The sequence below is a fragment of the Colletes latitarsis genome, chromosome 10 (assembly GCF_051014445.1).
Source record: "Colletes latitarsis isolate SP2378_abdomen chromosome 10, iyColLati1, whole genome shotgun sequence".
Lineage (NCBI taxonomy): Eukaryota > Metazoa > Arthropoda > Insecta > Hymenoptera > Colletidae > Colletes > Colletes latitarsis.
Window position 1 is genome coordinate 8,011,457 of NC_135143.1, and position 27,510 is coordinate 8,038,966.

A 27,510-nucleotide genomic window follows, 5' to 3' on the forward strand; every position below is an offset into this window, starting at 1 on the left:
CAATTCTGTGATCTTGGAAATTCTGAAATCCTACTGATTCTCAGAATTTTAGTGCACTCGTGATCTCAAGAGCTTCTAAACTTTTGTAGCCTCTAAATACTTGTGTTCTCTGGTAAATCTGAACCCTTGTGACTTCTAGGATACTCGAACATTTGTGGCATCCAGTTTAAATAATTATTATCTTCGATGAAAATGGTATCAAAGCGAGGGGCTGGAAAATATTGTAACGTATTCGTCTCTGTTAGTTTGATTTCCAGATCTTCTGAACAAGATGTATCGAGATTCAAGGGTCGTGGCGTCTGTATTTTAATCTCCTTGCTTTCAACGTATTGATTCTCACGAAGTGCTTTCCCCAAGAAACCATCATAGTAGTAAAGGAGCAGCGACAAATTAGAAGGAAATTCAAGGCACCGAGCGAAGTTACGTCATACGGTTTTCTTGATCACGAACGACTCGCTACGGGAGTTTAAGTGGCACTCATGTTTTCGGTATGTGCAGCTCGGTAGTTCGCAGTAGTGACGTTGCTGCTTAAAATTTGTTTCAGATGCAGCGCGTTTTAATATTTAAAAGCGACGTAATATAGGGAACATGCATAACGAAGAGCGTTGACTAAACGAGGAGGATCCTTGAGTCTGCGACAACGAAACGTTTGTAAGAAACTGCTTTCAAAAACTTCGGTCGGTGCATGGAAACTTTATTTCCAATTGCCGTTTGACGGTCGTGCTTGCCATAATTTTCAAATTAAATCAGGTTAATGGTAACTGGTTGACATTTATCGATGTAATATTATCAAAAAAATTACAATTTCATTAAGAACTGACAGAATTCACGGAAAGAATATCTTAGCTGTTTAAAATTATCTACGTAATATTAACGACACTATGCAATCTCGACAGCAACACTTGGAAATTTCCAAGTTGTCTTTTCAGCGCCGAATAAACATCGTTTCTAATTTTCACCGTCGAGTTTATTAAATTCCCGAACAAACTCTGGCTTATCCGATAGCGAATAACATTCGCACCGTTCTTCAGCGAATGCGTTGCAGTTTGCGAAATCCTGCTGAAGTTTCGATTCGGTTCCCGTTTACGCTTGAAATTAAAATCCGAAATTTTGTCTTTCGCACGCATAATTTACGTTATTTGCAGTGGCACATCGTGGTCCAAATTGAAAACACGATATAAAGCAAATCACATTGATTTAAGAATTCTTGGGATCGCAAGAGTTAAACTCATAAAAATACTCAGGAATTTTGGAAATAAAAAGGGTGAAGATTCTTCTATAGATCGCAAGTGTTGGAGGTTCGAGAAATCATGAAAAGTTGACAAGATCTGGAAATTATGAGGGCTCAGATTTTTTGGAAATTAGAAACATTCAGGGATTTAAAAAATTACAAAGGTTGAGATTCTCTAGAAATCATAAAATTTTGGAAATTCATAAATCGACGTTTCAATCTAGATAAATGCTATATTATTAAGTTTAGTAATAAGACAAATAATATACAGAGTGTTCGACCACCCCTGGGAAAAATTTTAATGGGGGATTCTAGAGGCAAAAATAAGACGAAAATCAAGAACACTAATTTGTTGATGGAGGCTCCGTTAAAAAGTTATTAACAATTAAATTCAAAAATTTCAAACCGTTCTGGAAAAATTATTTTTGGTTGCAAGGGTCAATTATAAGCATTTTTGGTAAATAGACATATCCCTGAAATCCTACCCATTTTTGAGAAAAAAAAATGGGTAGGTATTGAAATTTTTTGGCAGAAAAGAAAATTTTTCAAATCGTTTTGAAAAAATTTTTTTCGTTTGCAAGAGTCGATCGCAATCATTTTTGGTCATTACACATACCCCCGAAATCCTACGCATTTTCGAGAAAAAAATTCCTTACCGAAAATCTAATTTCAGGCCAGAAATCGTTCCCCGAAATTCCATGCGAATATTTAAAACATCATAACTCCTGAACGGATTGGACGATTTTAATTTTCAAAAACGCAAATGACGCGTATTTAGATAAAGAATATGTAGAAATTGCAAAAATATTCGAAAAGTTGATCTTTGACCCCGTAAAACCCAATAAAAATGGTCCAATTTTCAAACAGCCATAACTCTTACAATAGTGAATATATTTCAATGAAACTTTTTTCTGAAGTAGAGCTCACGAGTACCTACAAAAAAGTATTACAAAACTTTTCTATAGGGTGTCAAACAAAATGACTAAAAATCAAAAACGATTTTCTAAGAAGAATCGACAGGGGGTAGGTGCCTAACTTTTTCAGCGAAATTGAAAAGTTCCAAATCGTTCTGGAAAAATTATTTTCGGTTGCGGGGGTCAATTACAATAATTTTTTATGAATAGACCTACCCCCGAAATCCTACCCACTTTCGAGAAAAAAATTCTTTACCGAAAATCTAATTTAAGGCCAGAAATGGTTCCCTGAAATTTCATGCGAATCTTTAAAATGTCATAATTTCTGAACGGATTGGAGGATTTTAATTTTTCAAAATGCAAACAACGCGTATTTTAGTGGAGAATATGTAGAAATTCGAACAATATTGAAAAAGTTGATCCTTGACACCGTAAAGTGAGAAAAACCACATAAAAATGGTCCAATTTTCAAACGACCATAACTCCTACAATAATGAATATATTTCAATGAAATTTTTGGAGGAACTAGAGTTCATGGATATTTACAAAAAAGTATTAAACAACTTTTCCGTACACCGTCAAACAAATTTACTAAAATTCGAAAACAAATTTTTAACCCATTAACGCTCATATTTTTCGGGTTAACCAAGAATGATCAGTTTTCTTTATTGGATTTGTTTCTAAGAATGCAGTTTTTGTTATTTACAATGTTGTATCCAACGTATAATTTGAAGGAAAACAAATATTATCATCCCTTAAACCATTAGATTAAACAAATATCGTTTTTCAAAGCAGTCAGACTCGGGCATGAACGTTAAGGGGTTAAGAAAAATCGACAGGGGTGTAGTAGGTGCTTAAATTTGTTAAGGAAAAAAAAAATTTTAAACGACATGGTTAATAACATTCTTGAATATTATTATCCTCTTACTTTTCCATCGACCCAACAAAAAGAAACGCTTTATTTCAGGTCTTTACAGTGGTCTTACCCCTTAAAGTCGCGCCATGAATAATGGCCCATTTTGTGGGTCGTTGCGACATCGTCGTGTCGCGAACAAATTTCCAAAGCGACAAACGTAAATCGACGGCGCGTTTGCGGCAGGAGGAAAAAATTTTAATAATTGTATCAGGTGAACGCGAACGAAGATTTACCGGTTGGTGGGGTGGCTCGAAGCGTCGAATGTACGGCCCCGTACATCATACAATAAGCTTCTCCGGTGCAATGGGGAGAGGGAGGGGAGTGCAGTTCACCAGTAGTAAGCGTCATAAATTATTTGCCGGCACAGTCTGCGCCCGTTTCTGGCCAGCTGAAAAACGAGCTGGCCGCCATCGGAACTTGCCGCTACCGAAATGAGTTCTGAAACGCTTAACATTCCGTCGGTGTACCAACGACTCAATATTAGACACTGCGAAACGACTCTGTAAACGGAATACCGTGGTATCGAACCACGATTCTGACGCGAATTCCTTGGTTGAAATTTTCGCTCTACTGCTACACCCCCGCGCAGTGGGCTGGATCGAAAACTTTAGAGACGTTTTACCAAAAAATGAACTTTCACATATCGATTTTTAATCAATTGCTATTACCTTTCAAATATCTACTGGCCTTAAAAATGAAAGAATTGGTTAAATTAATTATAAATTATAGCTGTATCGAACTGTTAAAGTTTAACATTTTCAAACGTACGTTTGACGCTCGAAAAATGTACTTTCGTTTTTACAGTATTTTGACGATCTCGTTTAATTTCTTTTCTACAATAAACAGCATTATTTTCCATTAAAACATTAATTACAGCTGAAGTTATTGTATTTACTGTACTAGGAACGTAACGTTGAATGTACTACAGAAAATTGTCAATATTTTTACAATTGACAAGGAATATCTTTTGAGTCCCAAATTGTTCCACGTTCGAACGTATCACAATGTTTTCAGGATGCTTTTTTTTTAGATAATATACAGGGTGTCCCGTAACTGGTGATACAAGCGTGATTCTACGTGAAAAATTGAATCGAAAATGTGAAATGAAATTTTTTCATATGACTCGTTATTTTCGAAAAAAGTAAGTTTGAAAATTTATCGAGTACGCGTGCACTTGGACCAGCTTCAGCTCGACGGATTTCATTGTAGATCACCTCCATTCTTGTACGTAAACGTTGTCAATGGATCGATGAACAGATTTCCAGAATTTGTCTAATTTATGAACTGTTGGAAGTGATGTCCACGTTTAGAATTTCTAACACGCAATATTATTTTAGCGCCGTTTAACTTCACGACATTTCTTATAGTATACGTACAATGAATTTTACAATATTCACTTCTATCCTTATTATTTTTTTTCTGAGAAAAATATGTAGTCTGTCTTGCCTACTACGACCGATCATCTAACCGGTTGAACGATTTATATTTTTTAAATAAATAAAAAATAATTTAAATAAATAACTGTAAATAGGAAATATACGTATAGCAAAGACGAAAGGAGAGAATCTACAGTTTCACCTGTCTTAGAACAGTCTAATAACGCGTATTAAAAATAGTTAAACTTTAAACGCGTGCAGTTTCAAAATTATTAGTGTTCTGTTAATAATTGATGCATTATCGGAAACGGCGAAGCTTCCTCTTTAAAATGGCTTCAAATTTTTGTTGATCGGACTTTCCGTTTTCGAGATATCATCGAGTAAAGACAATCGTAATTTTTAAAATTCTGCTACGTCTGACTTTCCGCCTTACGAAAGCCTATTAACGCTTATTAAAAATACTAAAAACTTTAGATGCGTGCAGTTCCGAAACTACTAGAGTTTTATTAATAATTGAGCCACTGTTAGAAGCGGCAAGGCCTCCCCTTCAAAATGGCTTTTGGTTTTTGTCGATCCGACTTTCCGTTTTCGAGATATCGTAATTTATGTAAATAGGTAATTTTTAAAAAATTCTCTTATGGCGCTTTCCGTGTTACGGCAGACTACTAACGCGCATTAAATTACTAAAAACTTTAATTACCTGCAGTTTCGAAATTATTAGCACTTTCTCCATGATCGAGCCGCCGTTAGCAGCGGCAAACCTTCCTCTTTAAAATGGTTTTTTGATTTTGTCGATCCGACTTTCCGTTTTCGAGATATCGTAATTTATGTAAAAAGGTATTTTTCTTAATTTGACTATCACTGTCTCCGTCTGACGCGTCGCGTCGTACCTCCTTGTCGCGCGTGAGTCGAGACAGTCTCGTGACGCGGAAGCGTAGTATTTCCAAGAATTTACTACGCACTGTTTACTATCTACGCGCGCGGGGGATGAATGAACTAGCGCGAGCGCAACAAAAACGTAAACAAACCGTATCTCCGAAACTAGCCACCGCATCGACTTGAAACTAAAATCGCTATATCTCCGGAACTAATGAAGCTATCGGCTTGTTCGAACGCTCATTTTAAAGGGCATTTCATCCTCTATCCAATGACTATACCAGATACTATAATTTTTGTTATCTTCTATGTTTATTTTCACATTTACTTTGACGCTATATACCCAATGAAGTTTCAACAATTCCTAGCGCGAGAGAAACGCTTGTGGTATTTAGAAATCGGTCGATTATCTCATTCGTGTAAAAGTTTAGACCGTGGGATGCTCTCTGGAATACTATGGATGCTAAGGAACATTTGAATTCTAGAATAAGAAAATGTTCTAGTTTTTAGTTTCGATTCAAAATTTCAGTCTTCGTCGGTACTGCGAATGAGAATATTAATATCGATATTACACAAGATTGTTATAGAGACAAATTAGTTTATCGATTATATGAGTGGTGTGCGATAAAAATGGATTAAAAATTGTTTATTTAATTGAAAATAAATTTAAATTTGTATACAGGGTGTTTGCATAATTACTATGTCATTTTTCGTAAATAATTGGTTTCTCCGGAGTTAACTACGGTATCGACTTGAAAGAAAATTCGTTTTTGAGGGCGTTTTATCCTCTATCCGATGAAAATTAAAAAATTTGTTAACACAAAAGAGAAGGATACCTTACGAATAAACATCAAAACACAACTTTCTATACATATAATGCAAACATTAGAAGTACGTTGCCTCGTAAAAGAGAAAAAGAAAGTCATTTGCATAAATTATTTACATAATTATTGTTTACATAAATTATTTTGTCCGTATGAATTAATTGTAATATTAAATAATTAAGAAACTATAATCTTGATATATACCTACATCATTTTAAAGTATTTTAACTTCAAAATATGAAGTCAAAGACGTAACAAAATTTTAAAAAATCACTATAAATATCTTCGTTATTTATAAACATAGAAAAAAATGTTATGAGTAAAATTTGTACTATTTAACGAAATAAATATAATGCGAAAAAGTATATTTTTGTTCCGCAATAAATTTTTGAAATTTGAGAAACGCGATTTATAAAAAACAAAATTCAAAATTTTGTTTCTATACACTTATACAACGCAAAAAGATGAATTCAAAGATGTGCTAAAATATATGATAGCGATACACTTTAATGGAGAAAAACGGGTTACAAAAATACGAAATTTTCAACTGCGATGTGCCATGTTTTCCCGTTATCCGATCAATTTTAGATTTGTCACAGGTTATTTTTTCATTTAGTGTTATAATTTCAGGAGGTGTCCCAAAAGAAATTCGAAAATTGAAAAATAAGGTCCACCCTAATGCACACGGAGCCGCTAGAATGAATTATGCGAGACCACGACAGAGCGTGTTAATTAAGGGTCCGGACTAGTTTGCAAGGCTGAAAAAATATAATTTGTTTTCTGCATAATTTGGGAGCCCAAAGCAGAATATCGTGTTGAAGTCACAAAGCGTAACTCTGAAATGTGGAAACGTTATGAGAGACCTAAGGTAGCACGAGTCAGTAACGCTCGACTCAAAACTTTAAATGTGTTTTTCTTCAAATCATGCTTCATGCTATTGCAGGCACGATTGAAAAGAAAAATTACGAAAAATATTGAAACTTGATTTACTTGTACAAGCTATAAACAATAGTACTTTCTTTAAATACAAAAAGAAGACAATGCATTTAGAGATGAATTGTTTGGACTTTAAAACCGTCTATTTATTGTTTGACTTCATAAATATTCTAATACGAAAGTTCTTCATCGTTTTCGGTCATATATTTACAAGAAAAAAAATGTTTAATGTTAAAAAATATATAAAATTATAGTGAAATGAATTCACAATATACAAATATTTTCTTTTATTTCTACAAATTATAACTTATATAAATTCATACACTGAATTAAATAGTATTCTCTTAACTATTAGGTCCAGTATACTTTATAATTTCATGCATTTTTATAGATTTAAAAATTTGAAGATCGAAAGCTATTGAAATTCGACATTTTTAAGACAATAAATACATAGATTCTCGATGTGCAAAAGAATTTGTCTCAGATTCTAATTGTTATGTCTTAAAAAGATAGAAAGTAGTTAAAATTTAGAAAATCAGTAATTTTTCTATTTTTAAAATTGTAAGCAGCTAAAATTTAGCAACTCCCTGCAATTTTAGTTACAACAAAGTTTTTCCAAAATGATGAAACAATTTTTTGTTTCTCTTGTAAGCCTTTCTTGGTAAATCAAACTTACTCTACGACTAATTTTCAAGCCCCTAAAATCCAACAACAGGACAAATTTTTAGATTTATTTATACGTAAAATTTACGAATTAACTGGTAAAAGAAAAATGTTGTGTACTTACTTGGAGCAACCGGACCATTTGGACCAAGGTGACCATTCGCCCCACGCGATGCTCTGAAAACAGAGAACAATTTGTCATGCGATTAAATTGTATAAATAAAACACTGTCCTAGAAACGGCGGCGCGTGTTTGTCACGGGACGCAAAAATTCGGACATTCAATTATCCCGCGTGCTGAATTAATCAGAGATAGTATTTGCAGAACCACCCCGTTGGTTCGACGCTACTTTTAACGAAATTGGAGAATCCGCGCAGAGCGAATAAATTTGTTAAAACGCCGCCCAGAGGAGAAATATTCGAAAGGTAATTGAACCTGCCTCCATGAAATTGTTGAACGATTTGTTTGTGTAATGAGAAATTTCATATTTATCGTGTGCATGGATTTGTTAAACAATTCACTGCTGATTCAGTATTGCGTATGTTCTTCGTTCGATAGGACAGCTTTTTGAAAAATAATTAATTATTAGGTTTCAATGTTTATTTACATGTGTAATATTTAAACGGTTTATAATCATACAATTCTTAAATCTTATGAATCGATGAAATAGAAATAGCGGATAGTTTGAAAATGCAAAAGTACTTTCAAATGTTTGCTTTCGGGAAGTTTCAGTCGAATACAACTTTTTCATTGCATGGATCTTTCCTCAATAAAACGCTTGTAAACATTGACAAACCGATTTCTACTTGGTTGTATTTTATCCGGATATCTTTGACTGTACATCAATTTATTTTGCCACTTACTTTTATTACACTCAAAAAAAATATTTAATATATCTTTTCCTGGTTGGAGTAATGATAGATAGCTATAAAATAGTATTGGACAATTTAAACATAATATTCTTCGCTGTATCATATACAAATAGGTATTGAAACTATGCATTCAGGATAAGGCTTACGTCTGTAATACGAGAAATGTAAATAAACATTGAAACATTCAATAGAAATCACATTGAACATGATACATATGTAGTTTCATCAATACAACAAAGCAGTAAAAGCACAATACTCAGAATTTTTCAATTTATTTTCTTCATTCCTGACCTTGTGTGACCTTAAAGGTCAATGACATGTTTGAATTTGTCTTGACAACCTCTTTCATGCCGAGTAAAAACATGCATATCCCACAATTTAAAAAATTGTCACCTTCGTTTTTTGAAAAATATTACGCATATACAAAATCGATATCATTCATCTTACAGTGCATAACAAATATTAAAACTTTTCCCTCTTTCGTTTTTTCCATATACTGTATATTGTTAGATTCTCGTGCATTAGTGTTTCGTTGTACCACTTTTGGCGTTGATAACTTGGGAGAATGTTAGTAATAAAGTGGAAAGCTCGAAGATAGAACTGCAGCGGTAAGAACGTCGATATATCAAAGTATTTAGCGGTCCTGCGCTATACGGAAACAGAAAAATCTCGTCCGAAGGGCGGAATGGGGGTTGGCTTGCACATCGATATCCCTCTCCGTGCAATAAGTTCGCCGTGAGACGTGATAAAAATTTCGGCGCCCCTTCAGGACCCTCGGAGAATGCTCGGCACGTCCGCCGGCCGAACTGAGCGGATTTCGAAAATTCACTTTTGCCAGTCGGCTCGAGACTCGTCGAGCTGAATTCCTGGCTGGATTTTTCGCCACGCAGAGGGGTGGCCACGATGACGACTAGCCAGCATTCGAGAATCCATTAAAATAAACCGAAAAGATTGATGAAACTGGTAGAGGGATTAATTACGTAGCTTGATAGATCCTCCGACGATCTTGGGGGCTCTGTTCTTCTTCAAAAGGAAAACGTTAGGTTCCTTTTATGGGCTTCTCCGAGAACAGAGGGTGTAAACTGCGTTTGTCTTGTTACAAGGGATGTTAAAGGACAAGAAAATTGAGAAACTTTAGTATCGCGTGTCTACGTTGCAATGAAATATTATTTTTTCTTTGTCAGGAAGAACTCTTATCTAGACAATAGAAAGATGACAGAACTGAGAAAATTGTGTAATGTATATTTAACATTGCTTTAAAACGTTGGTTATTTTATTTATGCGTATGTTACTGTGTTTAATTTTATTTTTTACTGCGCTACATTTATAATTATGCAGAGCTAATGAAAATATGCTTCTTGTTTTTTCGAACGCAGCTTGTTTGATCGAGTCAGTCGCTTTAAATTGCATTCAGTTGCTTTCAATTATTTCACGACGATCCATTTTCAATTTCCAAAAAAACTTTCACGCTCTCCAATCCACCCTTTCTGTTGTCGCGCAGTTTTTATTTAACGAGAAATTCGAAGCAGGTAACGAAAATAAATAAAGGGTATTCCCAATTGTCCGTGCGAAATTTAAAAATCGTACGTCACTCGGACGAATTTAATTTCTCCGAATGGCAAACAAAACGACAATCAGAGAGATTTTTGTATCGATAAGGTATGGACAGAAAAATATATTGAAATGGAGCTGTGGGAGACAATTTTACGAATGTTAGTTATTTTCGTTATTTCTTTGGTCAGCTTTAAGATTTATTCTAAATTGTAAAACAAGTGTTTACAAATGTGTAGATATTCTGTAAGTTGTGTTTCATTTAATGTTGTGATTCTTCTTTATTTATTATTTATTCTTACCATTAGAAGTGGCAACGCTTCCTCTTTGAAATTGTTTTTGATTTTTGTCGATCTGATTTTCCGTTTTGGAGATATCGTAATTTACGTAGAGGGGCAATTTTTTTAATTTGACTGTCACTGTTTCTGTCTAATGCATCGGGTCTCTCTCTTTCTCACACACACATGTGAGTCGTGACTATCGTGACCAAGAACGTAGTATTTCCAAGAATTTACTACGTACTGTTGCACGTGCGGTCAATGACCTCGTGACGTCACGAATGAAAAGTAAACAAACACTTCGAAGCCTTATATTTCCCGAACTAATCACACTATCGACTTGAAACAAAAATCGTTATATCTCCGGAACTAATTACGCTATCCACTTGAATGAACAATACTCGTTTTAAGGGCATTTCATCCTCTCTCCAATGAACATACTAACTGTTATAATTAACGCTGTCTTCTATGTTTATTTTGAAATCAACTTTGACGTTTTACGCCCAAAAAAGGTTCAGCAAATCCTATTAATTATTATTAGTAGTAATAGGCGTTAATTGCTTCGTAGAAAGGAACATCCTCATCTATATTAGTCTTCTAATGATTCTTAAACGATAAATAAATAGAAATGAAAATTCTTTACATGCCCCCGTAGCGAAGCCTTACATTTTCTAAGGTATATATTATGACATCCTAATAGCAGAGCCTTTCGACCGTTAAGCATTAATTATAAAACAAATATTAATTTATTTTATTAATATCTATCAAGAAAGAATCAGTAGCAGTGGATTAAAATTAATTTGTTGTACCAGATTCGGTACGCTACAGAGTTAGTTTTATTTTGAATACTTTGTACAACTATTGTATGCCATAAACTTCGCTATGGTAACATTATCTGAAGGTGTAAAATGTCGATATTATAAATTCCAAGATGTTATTTGATATCCGGGCATAAAACTATATACGATACTAAACAAATATTGATTCGACATTTTGTACTCCTCTCGTTGAGTACTGTAAATCCTTAAAGTCTCGAAACACTTCTTTTCTAATAGCATACTCAAATGATGTTATTCGTATAATAAATTAACATTATCATTATAAGAATATTAGAAAGAAAGAATATATTAGAAAGTGCCGAAAATGTACCAATGCTGGTAAATTTCGACTATCACAAGATTTAATGGAAGTAATAATAATAATATAAATGATAGAATGACAATACGTGTATTAAAAAATAAATAGTGCATGGTATTAATACCATGAATCCATGCTTTTATTAGAAATCTTCCAATTATTTATGGTACTAGAAAAAGAGTTTCGATAGTTTGAGATACAAAAGGAACGAAAAGAAAATTTTTTAAATTCTAGCAATGCAAGAATGTAGGATTCACAAACTTGGAAGAAGACTGTTTGTATTACTTGTTCACTTCGATTGTTATTAATTTTGTTAGTTTACGTTGGATGCAAAATACTCGATGTAGAAGAAATAAATATTCTGCTATTCGAAAATTCGATATTAATGGTGGCTGTGTCGTATACCTTTTTGCATCGCAATTGAATCGTCGTGTATGCTCCGTTCTGAAACTATTTGTCGTTGTGAGTGGATAACTGCGACTTATGATATTCACGGTCCCCGGGTGGCTGTACGGGACAATTTCTGAAGCACTGCAAGCTCCAACTAACCCAGACCAGTAATTCTTGAATTTTAGGGCGAGGACAAGGCATCTGAGAATGACGTGGATAGTCGCGTTGGCAGATTGTTGTCCGACCAGGGAAGGATTTAAACTCTGATCCAACGACCCTGCCAATTTTCCCCTTCTACGGGGAAAATTAAACCTCGACTGCTGGAAAACCTTCCAGTCTGATAGTGAGATATCAGATTGTATCGTTGTACGACGCTGCTAAAATATAAACGGTTAAATTTTTCTACGCAAATCCATTCAAGTCGATCCAAATAATTTATTGATGCTTAGTCTTTGACTGTATTTCGAGTTATCTGCGATATAACATTACTTATCGTGAAACCGATTATTTAGCAAATAGAGAAGATAAAAATACCTATTTAACAACACAATAATTTATAAACAATTCGAATATATAAAGATAAAACGTGTTAACAGGAAATGTTCAGTGCGGATGTGTAAACGGTTCAATTTTGTACAAGTTCTTGAAATTCTAATCTAATCCTTTAAATCTTGTATTCTGTTGCATTCTGCATTCTCTTTATTGCTGACAATGTTGTTTATGATGCACATCGATAAAATAGGGATAAACATAGCTTTTCATCTTTTAAAATTTAATGTGTATTACTTAGAATTATAAGTCAAATTGAAAATGATGCTTTATTTGTATGTATATATGTATATTAGAGAATATATCAAATTATGATATATCAAATAATACATTTTTGTTTTATGAGACATGTTAAAACATAGCTTCAATTCTTAATAAATTATTTTTATTAATACGGAATAATTACGAAAAATAAATTCCAACACCGATAAAACTGATTAATGTAAATAATAAGTATGCTATCGAACAATTAAATATTGGTACCTGTAACACAATTTATTTCAGTAATTTATATTTCGATTCACTGAAACAATCCTGTATGTCAATTTCTATTGTTGAACTAACTACTAAGAGGTAAAGTTGGAGGTAGTCGCCAGACGACCAAATTCCGTGCAGTTAAGTAATTTGGATGGTCTTAAACCCAGTTAACTGTTTCTGACGAGTATACTCGTCATGAAAAAAGTGCAAAATTTTGTGTCATGACGAGTATATTCGTCACGAGTAATAAGTAGTGACAATTTAGTAGTTAATGTGTTAACTGTTTCTGACTACTCGTCATGAAAAAAGTGCAAACTTTTGTGTTATGACGAGTATATTCGTTACGAGTAATAAGTAGTGACAATTTAGCAGTCAATGTGTTAACTGTTTCTGACTACTCGTCATGAAAAAAGTGCAAACTTTTGTGTTATGACGAGTATATTCGTCATGAGTAATAAGTAGTGACAACTTGCAGTTTATATTGCAATTTTAGTGAAAACTAAAATATATTCGTAAACTTCAAGATGTTTGAAATATTTTGAGGCCCGTCGAAATAAAAAGAACAAATAAAAATTTATAAATAATTAATATAAAAAGAAACCGCATATAGTATGAATTATTTTTCGTGAAGCTAATCCTACACGAAGCTGTGCACATTGGTTTAAAAATAATATTCGGAAAGAATCGCGATATTGGTGTTCAACTTCCGAAATTCCACTATGCATTGTACCATGCTTTGCTCAATACCATTCTCTAACAGAAAATTAAAGTAAGAAATTGATATTTCATGCTTTTTTTCGATCGTATGCAAAATATTTATGTTAATTTAAGTGTGAGTAATGAAATAGAAAAGTAAAAGTCATTTTATTACAGGCTAATTTCATATTACACATACTCTTTGTTTGACGAGTATACTCGTCATCGCTAAATTTCTGCGACGCAATTTAGATACGGATTTTCCAAAGAGGTCGAATCAGTTAGCTGGTTAATATTTCAAAAATAAAAGACGCGTCCTAAGCTGTCCGATAATAAACGATGTTTGGAAATTCAAACAAGCATTGTAATACCAAACACGATCAGAAGGCGTTTGAATCTCGATGTTCCCTCAAATTCTGACTTGCGATTCCAAATCTTGAAAAAATCAATTTCTTTTACCAAAGACACCAAGAAACTCGCCCCAAATTGCGTCATTATACACCGATTAATCGTAAGTTGCGCAGAACGGTGAAAGAAGAGGGAAAACACGACAGAAGTGAAGGATCGGCGAACACCGGGCGCCGAAAATAAATTTCACCGTGGGAGTTCATGAAAAGCACCAACGGCCATTAACGTTACTCCCGATCACTTTTGCACCCATCTATTCTAGCTTCTTTTTTCTGTAACTTCCATTCCTCCGTATTTTTATTCGTTCCTTTTTCAGCGCATTTTTGGCGTCGTTCCGCAACTCTCTCGCTATTTTCCCCCGGTCCTCTTTCCTTTTAAGGGGTGCTCGTTCTCGCTGAATCTTTTCCATTCTTCCTCGTTCTCCCTCCCTCCCCAGGGACGGTAATCGGATAAAAAGGATTAATTGCCAGCCTCGTGGACCCCCTTTCGGCGGAAAACCGATACAACAGCTCATTATCAGGCAGCCCCGGGTAAAGAGAGCGAACGAACCGCGTACAATCGTTGGGAAGGAATTCCATATTTTATTCCACCCCGTGCCGCTACCCCTCGAACGGCAAGAGTGTTAACGATTCTGCGTGGATTTAGCGGATTGTAAATTTTAATAGTCGCGCCGAGATAACCGTGTCCGTTAATTGGAGGTAGCTGGGGTTTCTTTGTCGGGAGCTGGGGTTAACGTAATTTGTTGAGAAACTATGCACTACTCCCGAGTTTTGAAATATTTAACTTTCACGGCTATAATCCAATAAAGAGTTATAATGCTGAAAAAGATGTTTTCACGAGAGATTATGGTACATCGAGTTTCGTATAAAATTACACTCATACTGGTGGGCACAGAAATTTAACAAGGTGTAAATAAAAATCAGCAGAAGCTGTTGGAATATGGAAATTCGAGTATGGGGGTAATCGCGACATTTGTTATCATAAAATAGATATTGTATCGGTGCCCTCTGGGCTTTATGAGTGCTGTGCTCGTTGTCGGCCTCTCTGTACAGTCTTGTATCGATAGCTAAAGCGAGCACGTCTTATTTTGTATAATATACAGGGTGTTCGACCACCCCTGGGAAAAATTTTAAAGGGAGATTCTGGAGGCCAAAATAAGACGAAAGTCAAGAATACTAATTTCTTGACTGAGGCTTCGTCAAAAAGTTATTAAAAAATTATATTAAAAAATTTTAAATCATACTGAAAAAATTATGTTCGCTTGTGGGGCTGAATTGCAATCATTTTTGGTGGATACACATACCCCCGATATCCTACTCACTTTCGAGAAAAAAATTCGAGTACTGAAATTTTTAGACGAAATTGAAAAATTTCAAATCATAATAAAAAAATTATATTTAGTTACAGCAGTCAATTACAATCATTTTTGGTTATTACACGTACTCCCGAGATCCTACGCATTTTCGAGAAAAAAATTGTTTGCCGAAAATCTAATGTGAGGACAAAAATGCTTCCCTGAAATTTCATGCATATCTTTAAAACATCATAACTTTTGAACGGATTGGACGATTTTAATATTTCAAACAGCAATCAACGCGTATTTTGATGTAGATTATGTAGAAATTGTAAAAATATTTGAAAAGTTGTTTCTTGACCTCATAAAGTTAGAAAAACTCCATAAAAATGGTTCAATTTTCAAACAGTCATAACTTCTACAATTGTAAATATATTTCAATGAAACTTTTTTCTGAAGTGGAGCTTATGGGTACCTATAAAAAAGTATTAGACTACTTTTCCGTAGCGCGTCAAACAAAAGTACTACAAACCAAAAACAAATTTTTAAGAAAAATCGACAAGGGGTTAAATTTTTCGACGAAATTAAAAAATTTCAAATCGTTCCGGAAAAATTATTTTCGGTTGCGGAGGTTAATTACAATCATTTTTCGTGAATATACATACTTCCGAAAGCCTACCCACTTTCGAGAAAAAAAATCTTGTAAATGCTGAAAGTTTTGGGTGAAAAAAAAAGACTTTCGAAACGTCTTGGAAAAATTATTTTTAGTTGCAGGGGTCAATTGCAATCATTTTTGGTGAATAGACACACCCCCGAAATCCTACTCAGTTTCGAGAAAAAAATTCCTTACCGAAAATATAATTTCTGGCCAGAAATGGTTCCCCGATTTTTCATACGAATCTTTAAAACGTCATAACTTCTGAACGGATTGAACGATTTTAATGTTTAAAAAAGCAAACTACGTGTATTTTGATGGAGAATATGTAGCAATTCCAAGAATGTTCGAAAAGTTGGTCCTTGACCCTGCAAAATGAGAAAAACCCTATAATAATGGTCCCATTTTCAAACAGTCATAACTTCTACAATTGTAAATATATTTCAATGAAACTTTTTTCTGAAGTGGAGCTTATGGGTACCTATAAAAAAGTATTAGACAACTTTTCTGTAGGGCGTCAAATAAAATTACTAAAAATGAAAAAGTAATTTTTAAGAAAAATCGACAGGGGGTAGGTGCCTAAATTTTTCGGCGAAAATGAAAAGTTTCAAATCATTCTGGAAAAATTATATTCGGTTGCGGGGGTCAATTACAATCATTTTTGGTCATTACACATACCCTCGAAATCCTACCCACTTTCTAGAAAAAAATTCGAGAAGGTGTGAAATTTTTCGACGAAATTAAAATATTTCAAATCGTTCTGAAAAAAATGTTGTTAGCTGTGGGGGTCAATTACAATCATTTTTGGTGAATAGACATACCCCCGAAATCTTGCGCATTTTCGAGAAAAAAATTCAGTACGGACGGAACTTTAAACGTTAATAACTTTTTAACAAAGCCTCAATCAACAAATTGGTATTCTTGATTTTTGTCTTATTTTGGCCTCTAGAATCCCCTATTAAAATTTTTCCCTGGGGTGGCCGAACACCCTGTATATAAATATGGACCGCGCTGAGAGGAATGTTCCAGAAGAGAAGTGTGAACCGTAGTCCAAGCGAAGAAGTAATTTGTAATAATCTGTTAGTCATCTAAAATAAAACCCTAATATAAAATTAACAACGCCTTTCTTTAAATTACGATATCCCCAAAACGGAAAGTCCGACCGACACAAAACACAAAATCATTTTTAAAGTGGAAGCTTTGCCACTTCTAGTAGTGTTACGGAAAAAACACGAATAGCTTCGGAATTGCACGCGTGTGAAATTTGTGTGCTTTCAATTTGTATTGCTAAGACCGCCCGTTTCGCTGATCAAATATGCCGACAAGGAATCTCCAAAAATCGTTCAACGTTTCCTCCGAATTCCCATCGCTAAATCTTCGTACGTCGCGTCCCGATCTGATCGTTGATTTATGCGATCGGTTCGAAACGAAACGAGATTCTTATCGGGCACGCACACGTCGCGGCTAACGGTATCACCTCGAGCTGCGAATCTCTCGCAAATTGGCAAACGAAAGAGGAACAGCGCGAAAGGGTTGAGCCGCGAACAGAGACGGAAGATAGGAACAGACGGCCAGATACCGAAAACGAAACGGACGGAGATAGACGAGCAGAGAGGACAGGCCAATAGGCCGATAGACGATCTCTCATTCCGCAATGCGGGCTTCTGCATTGCCCTATATGTGTATGTAGGTGTACACTGACGACAAAAAGCTTCCGATCACTTACATACTTGTCACAGATCTGTCGAATAGTCAAAATAAAAATCAAATCTGCACGGCCATTAACCAGTATCTGATTTTCCCACCTCTTTTTTCGTCCCTAGAATTTGAGATAAAATGTGACAACTGAGAATTTTTCTAGTTTTCACGTAATATATAAAATTCGTAGTATTTAATTCTTTAAGTAATTTTCTCTAATGATACGAAAAGCTTGTCGTGTAAATATTAATGATTTTTAGAGGATGTTCGACTTTCAGCTCTTGAGCTATACAGGATGTTTACGCTATTATTAGTTAGCAATTTTTTTGAAAACTACTCTAATTAAAAGAGAATGAATCAGTGATTTTATATTTTTTAAATGAAATGTCATGTGTTTTTTTATATTATCTGAAATTTGAATTCACTTTGAAATTTCTAAATATGATTTTCCTTAATTAATAATTAATTTTCTTTTGGTTATGGACACTTCACTGCATTTTCGACTCATTTTGCAATATTATTCGATTATTTCAATGTAATAGCATGTACTAATATCAAATATATTATGAACTTTGAAACTGTGTAATGGACGTTGGAAATTTCTAAATATTATAATTTTAAGTATATCAATTTTTGTCACATAAAATCACTGGAGATTTGTTTAGATTTCCAATTAGATGACAATGAATTGTGATTTTCTAATAAGTACATCTATAAGTATATAATTCCAAGAATATTCGGAAAGTTGTTCCTTAACCCTGTAAAGTGAGGAAACCCCCATAAAAGTGGTCCTATTTTCAAACGGCCATAACTCCTACAATAGTCAATGGATTTAATTGAAATTTAGTGGTGATGCAGAGCTCATGGATACTTACAAAAGAGTATTAGACAACATATTCGTGCAGCGTCAAACAAATTTTATTAACAAGTTTTAAGAATAATATTTCAGGTTTATTAATATCGGATGAAAATGTAAGTAAATGCCAAGAAAAATATTAAAACTCAATGTCAGAAAGTCTGTTACACTTCGAGAAATCTTGACAATCGGTTCGAAAGACGAGGTTTCGAGAAAAACTCGTTCGAAGTTGTTGAAAAGTGAGCTTCTGCCATCTGTCAAGGGTTCAACAATATTCTGCATATATTTTGTCGTTTCCTCGAATTTCAAAGTCGAATTTTAAGAATATATTTTCACATAGTTAAACTTTAAAAAGGAAGTGTAAATTCATAATAGAGTTTGGACGTTAGGTCGAAAAGGGAAAATGGTGGTCTAGGATAAATATTATTATATTTAAGCTCTTCATCTTTTGTTTGTGAACGTCTTGTGTCCTACAGGGGATCGTTTTTGAATTGTACGGCAGCGCTATTATAGTTCATCACGCTACTGGGACCCTGTTATATTTCGTATCGAAATCAATGTGAAGCGAGGTTCCTCTGCGTGCTCGTTTGTTTGTAGGTAGATGTACCGGCGAAGCTAGGTACATTGTTCTCTGTGAACCCTTAGCCTCTTAACGCTCGTACTCGAGTATACCACGAATACGTATATCTGTTCTCTGTATGTTCGTTGTTAGTTGTTAGATTATTGCAGCTGACGAAACGAACGGTTGGTTTAATACTTTATTCTCTTTGCATTATATTTTATATTTTAACCCTCAGGCTCCTCTGTTTTATTATACATTGACGGTCTTCGGGACAAAAATATAAATATATAAACAAAAATATGTTGTCAAAGAAAGGAAAATAAACATACTGATATAAATTTCGTTATTCCTTTGTTCATAATTGCATTCGTTCCTAAATAAGAAGATACGTCTTGGGTAGAAAATGACCGAAAGAATCCCCGAGGGTTAAGGAATCCTTTGAAAATTGGATTCTATTGACTTGGAACGATTAAAAGGTATAAATATTAGAAACAAAATGGAATCAATTTAGTTCGGTTTTAATTATGCACTCTCTAGGTCCGTGGGAGATTACCCAGAGAGAGATTATCTAGAGAAGATATATGGTGACTTATTACATAATTATTCTTCCAGATTTGTAATATTATTTCAATGCCACTAACGAAGTTTCGACTAAAGATAATTTATATTATACGTCGTGAATTTCGACAAGGTTACAAAAATAACTAATTTTAGATTGTGTTGTTCCAAATCAAAATTTTGGCCTAGTAGAAAAATTCATAAATATTGTGCTGGCAATCAATGTGGTAGCATATTCTAAAGGTTTGTTTCTAAGAGGTACAATTACCGAAGAAAGTGTCCATACACCGCAACACGTTCAGTTTAAACAATAAAAACTTTGATTATAGAAAGCTAGTTAATTATGGAAGGCACACATGCAGTTAGGGAATTAACTCACCTTTCAGATAGTATGAATTTTATTGTAACTTAAATAAAAATACAAAAGACAAATCTCAAATGCAGAATGAAGTAAGAAAATCAGCGAGAAAAAAGTATTCATACAGAATTTTGTTTGTATGTGAATCAGTCGTATTTATAGTAATTAATATTTTGCAGGATATCCGTTATTATCAATAATCGCTTGTAATCGCCTGGGCATAGATTCAATTAAATTATTTGTTACATTTCCCTCCATTTTTTGCCATTCCTCTTGCAAAGCATTTGTTAAATCATTTTTATTTGAAATTTTATATTTTTGCAAACGATGTTTCAATTCTTGCCATATATGCTCAATTGGATTTATGTCCGGTGATTGCGGAGGAGTTTCCAGAACGTGAGGCATATTGTATAAAAGCCATTCTCTAATTAAATGATTCTTGTGGATGAGAGCGTTATCTTGCTGAAAATAGTAATTATCAGAAAGACCTAACTTCCGTGCGCTGTCTTTCAAATTTGATTTTAAAATATCTAAATATTTATATTGGTCTACTATTCCATCAACGAGATGCAAGTTTCCCAGGCCATTTGCGGCCATACAGCCCCATACCATAAGGCTACCTCCACTATGTTTGACTGTAGGTTTAATATTTTTGGGCCTTAAAGATTTAACCTTTTTTCTGTACACTAATTTTCGTCCATCTGAACCCCAAGTATTAAACTTGCTCTCGTCTGAGAAAATAACTTGCTTCCAAGAATCTAACGATTTATTTATGTAAATTTTTGCGAAATTAAGTCTTTTTTCTCTATTCACCTTATTGACATAGGGGTTTTCCTCGCTACTCGTGTGAAATACCCTGATTCTTTAAGTTTGCTTGATATCGTTTTTGGACAAATTTTGTTACCAGTTCTTGCTTCTAATTCTGCTGCGATTTTGGGTGCATTTTAAAATGGATTTTCTTTTATTTTCTTTGTAATAAATCTTTCATCCCTTTCAGTTAACTTACTCGGTCTCCCGGAACGACGCATATTTTCAATCAATCCTGTACTTTTGTACTTATTAACTATATATTGTACACTAGCATGACTCCTTTTTACCATTTTATCAACCTCGCGAAGTGATTTCCCACTTTTCCATAATTCAATTACAATTTTTCTTTCCTCTATTGTAGTTTCCTTATTTTTAGCACTCATTATGATACAAACTATGATTCTTTAACAAACCACGCTAACAATTGACGAAATGCTATGAAACAAAAGAAACATTTCCCAACATTTTGAGTTTTATTGGTATATTTCGCCAATAGATATCACGCATACTATCTGTAAGCTGAATTAATTTTCCAACTGCATGTGTGCCTTTCATAGCTAACTAGTCTTCTATAATCAGAGTTATTGTTTAAACTGAATGTATTGCGGTGTATGGATACTTTTTTCGGTAACTGTATAATCTGCTAGACCTGCTAATAGGTCTCATTAATATGGCTTAGCAGACTCTGCCTTTGATGCACTTGGATTATAGTTAGAAACAGTTTCCTATACGTGGAATTTACAGATATATTTTGACAAGTTATCAACTAAATTATATTTCATATAGACAAATACAGCCCAGTTTTCTCCCGCAGAATTTTGCCAACATATTCTACAAGCAAACTTAAGAAAAAAGTGTTCAAAAAATATAGGCTTTCAAATGCTTTATTGTAACAAAAAGACAGCGTACGAACACAGTGTCGATATTTACGTAACATAAATTACGTTTTACATAAACTGTAATATTTACTTGTGATTTCGACGTTCAGGGCGGAAATATGTAAAATATGCTTATGCACACACAAGCAGATTTCGTTTAGTTATCATTTCATATTTTTGTTACAATTTCCTAATAAAACATTCAAGAGCCTATGTTTATATAAGATTTTTTCATTAATTTTGTTCGTAGAATATATTGGTAAAGTTTTGTGGGGGAAAATTGGTAAATCCTGCATATATTTTTGTTAATAAACATACGAGCCCATAAATTCAAATACTCCAACTCCATTCAAACTCGATAAACTTTTTACTGAAATAATCCTCAAGTGCAACTTGACATTGCAAATTCGTTCGTTCAGATTTTACAAGTGAATATACGAACGAATCTGTACAGAGTGTTTGGTCACTTTCGGGAAAAATTTTAATGAGAGACTCTAGAGATCAAAATAAGACAAAAATCAAGAATACCAATTTTTTGATTGAGGTTTCGTTAAAAAGTTATTAACGTTCAAAGTTCCGCCTGTAGTTCGGCAATCTGTCTACCTACTCGAATTTTTTTCTCGAAAGTGAATAGGATTTCGGGGGTACGTCTATTCACCAAAAATGATTTCAATTAACCCCAGCAGCCAAAAATAATTTTTTCAGAACGATTTGAGATTTTTTAATTTTGTCGAAAAATTTAAGCACCTACCCCCTGTCGATTTTTCTTAAAAATTCGTTTTTGATTTTTAGTAAATTTGTTTGACGCTGTACGAAAATGTTGTCTAATACTTTGTTGTAGGTATCCATGGGCTCTACTTCAGAAAAAAGTTTCATTGAAATATATTCACTATTGTAGAAGTTATGATTGTTTGAAGATTGGACCATTTTTATGGGGGTTTTCTAATTTTACGGGTTTAAGGAGCAACTTTTCAAATATTTTTGGAATTTCTACATATTCTACACCAAAATACGCGTTGTTTGCCGTTTGAAACGTTAAAATCCTCCAATCCGTTCAGGAGTTATGATGTTTCAAAGATTTGCATGAAATTTCGGGAGAACATTTTTGGCTTCACATCAGATTTTCAATAAAGAATTTTTTTCTCGAAAGTGAGTAGGATTTCGGGGGTATGTTTATTCACCAAAAATGATTTCAATTAACTCCAGCAGCTAACAAAATTTTTTTCCTGAATGATTTAAAATTTTTTAATTTGACTTTTTAATATCTTTTTAACGAAGTCTCAATCAACAAATTGATATTCTTGATTTTCGTCTTATTTTGACCTCTAGAATCTCCCATTAAAATTTTTCCCAGGGGTGGCCGAACACCCTGTATAAAATTTACTCGAGTCTGAAAGGATATTTCTTAGTTTCGATAAATGACGTCCACTGGCATCGTTCATATAAAAATGTTCTTCCAAAAATGTACTTCGAGACAAACGGTGCACCTTTGTCGACATTTCAAGCCTCGATTCATGTTCTGTATCGTCGTCTCACAATTTGACGAGTGCAACCATCTCTCCAGCAACAAAAGTCTCGACGATCCAGGGGGCTGTCGTTTCGTTCGTCGCGCCTTAAAACCACTCGCGGCACAACTAGATTGAAACCGAAAGAAATAAAAAGGCTATAAGAAAGAACGTGGCTCGCATCTTTAATCAGCGATTCGAAAAGCTAGAAAACGCCCGGGAACATTTAACAAATGAGCGCCGGACGCCCTTGTTTCATGCCTTTTTAATGGACCAACTCCCAACGAATGTTAAAGCGGGGCACGTATCCACGACCGATGTCACCGTGTTACCTCGTTGCATCCTAGAAAAGTTGGTCCAGTGACACGAGCTTACGCGAAATAACCGCGGTAGAAGATAAACGAGGCGTTTTTTCATCGTGAACTCATCAAGAACGAAGAAACTGATACTCGCACGACTATGGTTTTCGATCTGGACCACCCCCAAAAGGTAAACGTCGAAACAAAAGCTAGTTTCGAACAATTTGAAGGATTTTTAAAAGAATTCCTTTCCTTTTAATATATTGACTGCCATACCAAAACTGTAAAATTGTTTACGAGACCGTATCTTTGATTTTGTGCAGTTGTAAAGTATGCAATTTAAAATTTCTCGTAGTACTTATTTCCGTAAGCTTATTAAAATTCATGAATCATACTCAACTTTATTTCCTTTAACATTTCAATTTGAGAATTAATTGTTTCAGTGAAAATTTGCTAATTTTATCATTCGAATCAAAGAAGCAGGTAGTATATTTCAGTGGACTTTAAACTTGTATCAGAAAGTATTAAGTCTATAATTTAAAAAAATAAATGAAACCTCTAACAAATATTATAAAGCAAAAGAAATTGTATTTTATTTATTTTCGAACGCTTTAACCGTTAATATTCCATATACGAAATTCACTATACCGAATTTTTGGGTTTTCATAAAAATAATACGAACAATGTCTTCAAACGTTTGCGAAAGGTCAAAGTATTTTCGTATGTAAATTGATTGTTTGTCATTTAATATGAACGAAAATACAAACAAATATTTTCCCCTCTGACTTTTTAATAATTTGAGATTGAAAGGGTTGAGAATTGTTTAAATGTTCTGCTATTCCTTTGCTGCGAGACTTTGCGAGGGAGTCATCATAAACAATTGTATATTTTAATACGTATAAAATATTCTGACATTTCGAAATAAGAAGAAACATATTCCAAGTTCTTAACAAATTTCTACAACTTCAAAGAATTTTAACTCGTCCCCTGGGGCATCGCGACTCATAGTTTGAGGAACTCTTCTCTATTCCAGTGTTTCGTAAACTTCGCTTTTCTGCAGACATCTTCAATAATGGAAAAGTTTCGACGATCCTTTATGGTAGAATTAAATTATTCTTCAATATATTTTTAAACTGTTTTTAAATTTACGTTTTAAAAATTTCAATTTAATGCAGATGGTTTCGTGTCTTTTAAAGTACACTCTGTATACGTATTTTAGTAGAGAAATGCACAAAAATAATTTCATGGAATCATTGTTCTTCGTAAGATTGATTCAGTCCTACTTAAGAACAAATTATTTTTCGTATTGAATGTTACAAAATTCTTATTACTTGGATTTCGGGCAAAACTATTTCATTAAAAACGAAAAAATACAATTTTGTATAGTTTACTTTGGTGTAATGAATATATTATAAATAGAAAATTAATCTTCGTTTTTCTACGCAGAAAATTGAACAAATGTATATGTAATGAGATGGACGATGTTTCTTCTCAAATATTAAATGGGGTCAAAGTGTAACTCTGGAAAGTAGTAGTTTCTATTGCATAATGAGCCTGATCGAAAACCTAATTACAACAATCCCTGTAAAGTTCGTTGAGGAAGTTTCATGGGATTTGCATATAATGTCTTCTTATGGAGCCACTTAACAAATCTGTAGATTCCAGTTATTTGTAGTTCAATTACTAATTAATCCACGAACGTACAAATAACTAAGAAACAATTTCTTTTTTGAAAGAGAACATTGAAATTTTCTCAAGCTATTTATTACAACGACTACAATCGTAATTTTAATTCTTTAGAATAAATAATATAGTTACGTAATACAAACTCGATATCGTTACACAATTTTCAGTTCAAACATAAGAAATTAGTTTGAACAATTGTAATAGAAATCACACGTGTCCAGTGAAAACTGAATTGAAGTGCTATTGCGGAAATAAAAATATAATATAAAAAAATCGTAGCTATATAAAAAAGAAGTTATCGCTGAAGTTCTCTTCCATGGAACAATATAAACAAGACCAAGCGAAAAAAGAGTTAGTCATAAAGAAAGTATAAAATGAAATTCAAACAGGAGGTAAAAGACTAGCTTGTTCTTACGCTTGGAGTAATTTATGGAACAGTGGAGGATTGTTACGTTGTATGTATTATAGGAGAAAGAAAAGTCAGTCCTGAAAGAAATTGTGAGTTTTACTAGGTCAGACATTTTAACCACTGTTTACTTTTGCTCTATAGATATTAAAGAAAATTAAATTTTACATAAAGAAGTTGAATAAACTGTTCCTTTATTTTTTCTGATAAAAAAAATTCAACGAAATCTCACTCATTATACATTTAAATAATAATCTACATCATAAATGTCTTGATCGATGTATTTATGAAAATATCCTTTTGCTTCGATTAAAATAGTATTAATACTTTGACTGCCACGTCACTCATACATGGATGTCAGGATTTTTCACTATGGAAATAGAGAAATTAATTGCAAGTTGAGATGTCGAGGGAAATAAATTTGTATATGATTTGCGAATTTTAGCAAGGTTACAGAAACAATTACTGAAACAAATTTTAGGTTATATAGTTTAGAATCGTCCATATTTTAATCTTGTAAAAAACATATAATATTAATAAATCTCATACTTCAAATAAAGAATATCATTTCTGTTAAATATATTCCGAACTAATCGTAGAATTTGCTGAAGTTACCTGGATCACTTAAATAAAATCATAATTGTATAATAATGGAATAATACGAATTAAAAGTAAATCGAAATTAAAAATAAAATAAAAATTGCACTGTTAATAGAAAGTCCTCTTGAAACTCCACTATTAAAGCGACGCGTGGTGAAAGTATCGCGACGTGTTCGTCCCTGTTAATGTATGTTTTTATATTCCGTGCAAGAAGGGGTAGCTACCCTCGTGCGTGTGTTGTAGCTCGAACAGCTTGTTTCACGCGAAGCAGATTGAAACGTTACAAGCTAGAAGAGGAGATGTGAATCAGCGGTAATGGCTAGTAGGTAATTCGGTAATTAATTTGTAACTTCGCCCGTAACCGGAAGAATGCGAGTTACTTGGCGCGAAAGCAAACATCGCTCTTCTTTGCATATTGCGCGTACGCCTCGGCCGCGCGGTCAGCGTTTTGCATCTGCGGCCGCGATTCCGCGTGCAGTTATGCATGCGAATCTTCGCGGTGGCGTGCAACTGTGCTCAGTTTTACGTCTGCCGTTTGCTATTTTGCATATGCATGCGTAAACGTGGCTACGGCTCGGCGTGTTAAATATACGGTTAGCCACTGATATATTTATTATGGGAAACTCGTTTACGCAGTTCAAAACACTCTTTAAAAATTTTAGGCTTTCGTAGTAGCCGGAGGTCGCCTCTAACAATTTTTTAGATAGATTCTACGCAAGAAAACAGTAACAAAAGTTCGTATAAACGACGGTCCTACCTGACATTGTTTTCAAGTTATAGCGAGTTGATTCTTGAACACCTTTCACCTTTACAATTGTCCTACATTGGCTCTCTTGCACTCTCAGTTTATCAAGGTATTATTTATAATAAGCTCATACTCAAGGTTCATATATCTGTCATTTGTTGACTGGATGACTGGGCAAATTTCCCATTTTCACACATGGCGTATTATAATAATTTGGCATACTCTAAGGTTCACAGGAAGTATTTACAGAATTAAAATCCAGGGTTTAATATCAGATAAAAATAAAGATAAAGAGTTGAATAGAAGTATAGTTCAACTATCTTCAACTATTGAAAGAATTATTTCCAACGCTAACTTTGCTATAACTTGAAAACAAAGTCAAATATGATACATGTTTATATAAATGTTATACAGGGTGTTCGGCCACCCCTGGGAAAAATTTTAATGGGGGATTCTAAAGGCCAAAATAAGACGAAAATCAAGAATACCAATTTGTTGATGGAGGC

At 33.9% G+C, this 27,510-nt stretch overlaps 2 protein-coding genes across 3 annotated transcripts in view; one reads left to right on the forward strand and one right to left on the reverse strand.

Moving 5' to 3' along the window:
- Positions 1–27,510, forward strand: part of LOC143347045 (hydroxylysine kinase) — a 414,097-nt gene that overhangs the window by 171,082 nt on the left and 215,505 nt on the right. The window lies entirely within an intron of this gene.
- Positions 1–27,510, reverse strand: part of Nolo (ADAMTS-like no long nerve cord) — a 581,281-nt gene that overhangs the window by 165,850 nt on the left and 387,921 nt on the right. For both annotated transcript variants that reach the window (XM_076775876.1, XM_076775875.1), the window contains exon 3: positions 7,861–7,913. In XM_076775876.1, coding sequence (XP_076631991.1) covers positions 7,861–7,913 — 53 coding nt within the window. The remainder of the gene's footprint in view (positions 1–7,860; positions 7,914–27,510) is intronic.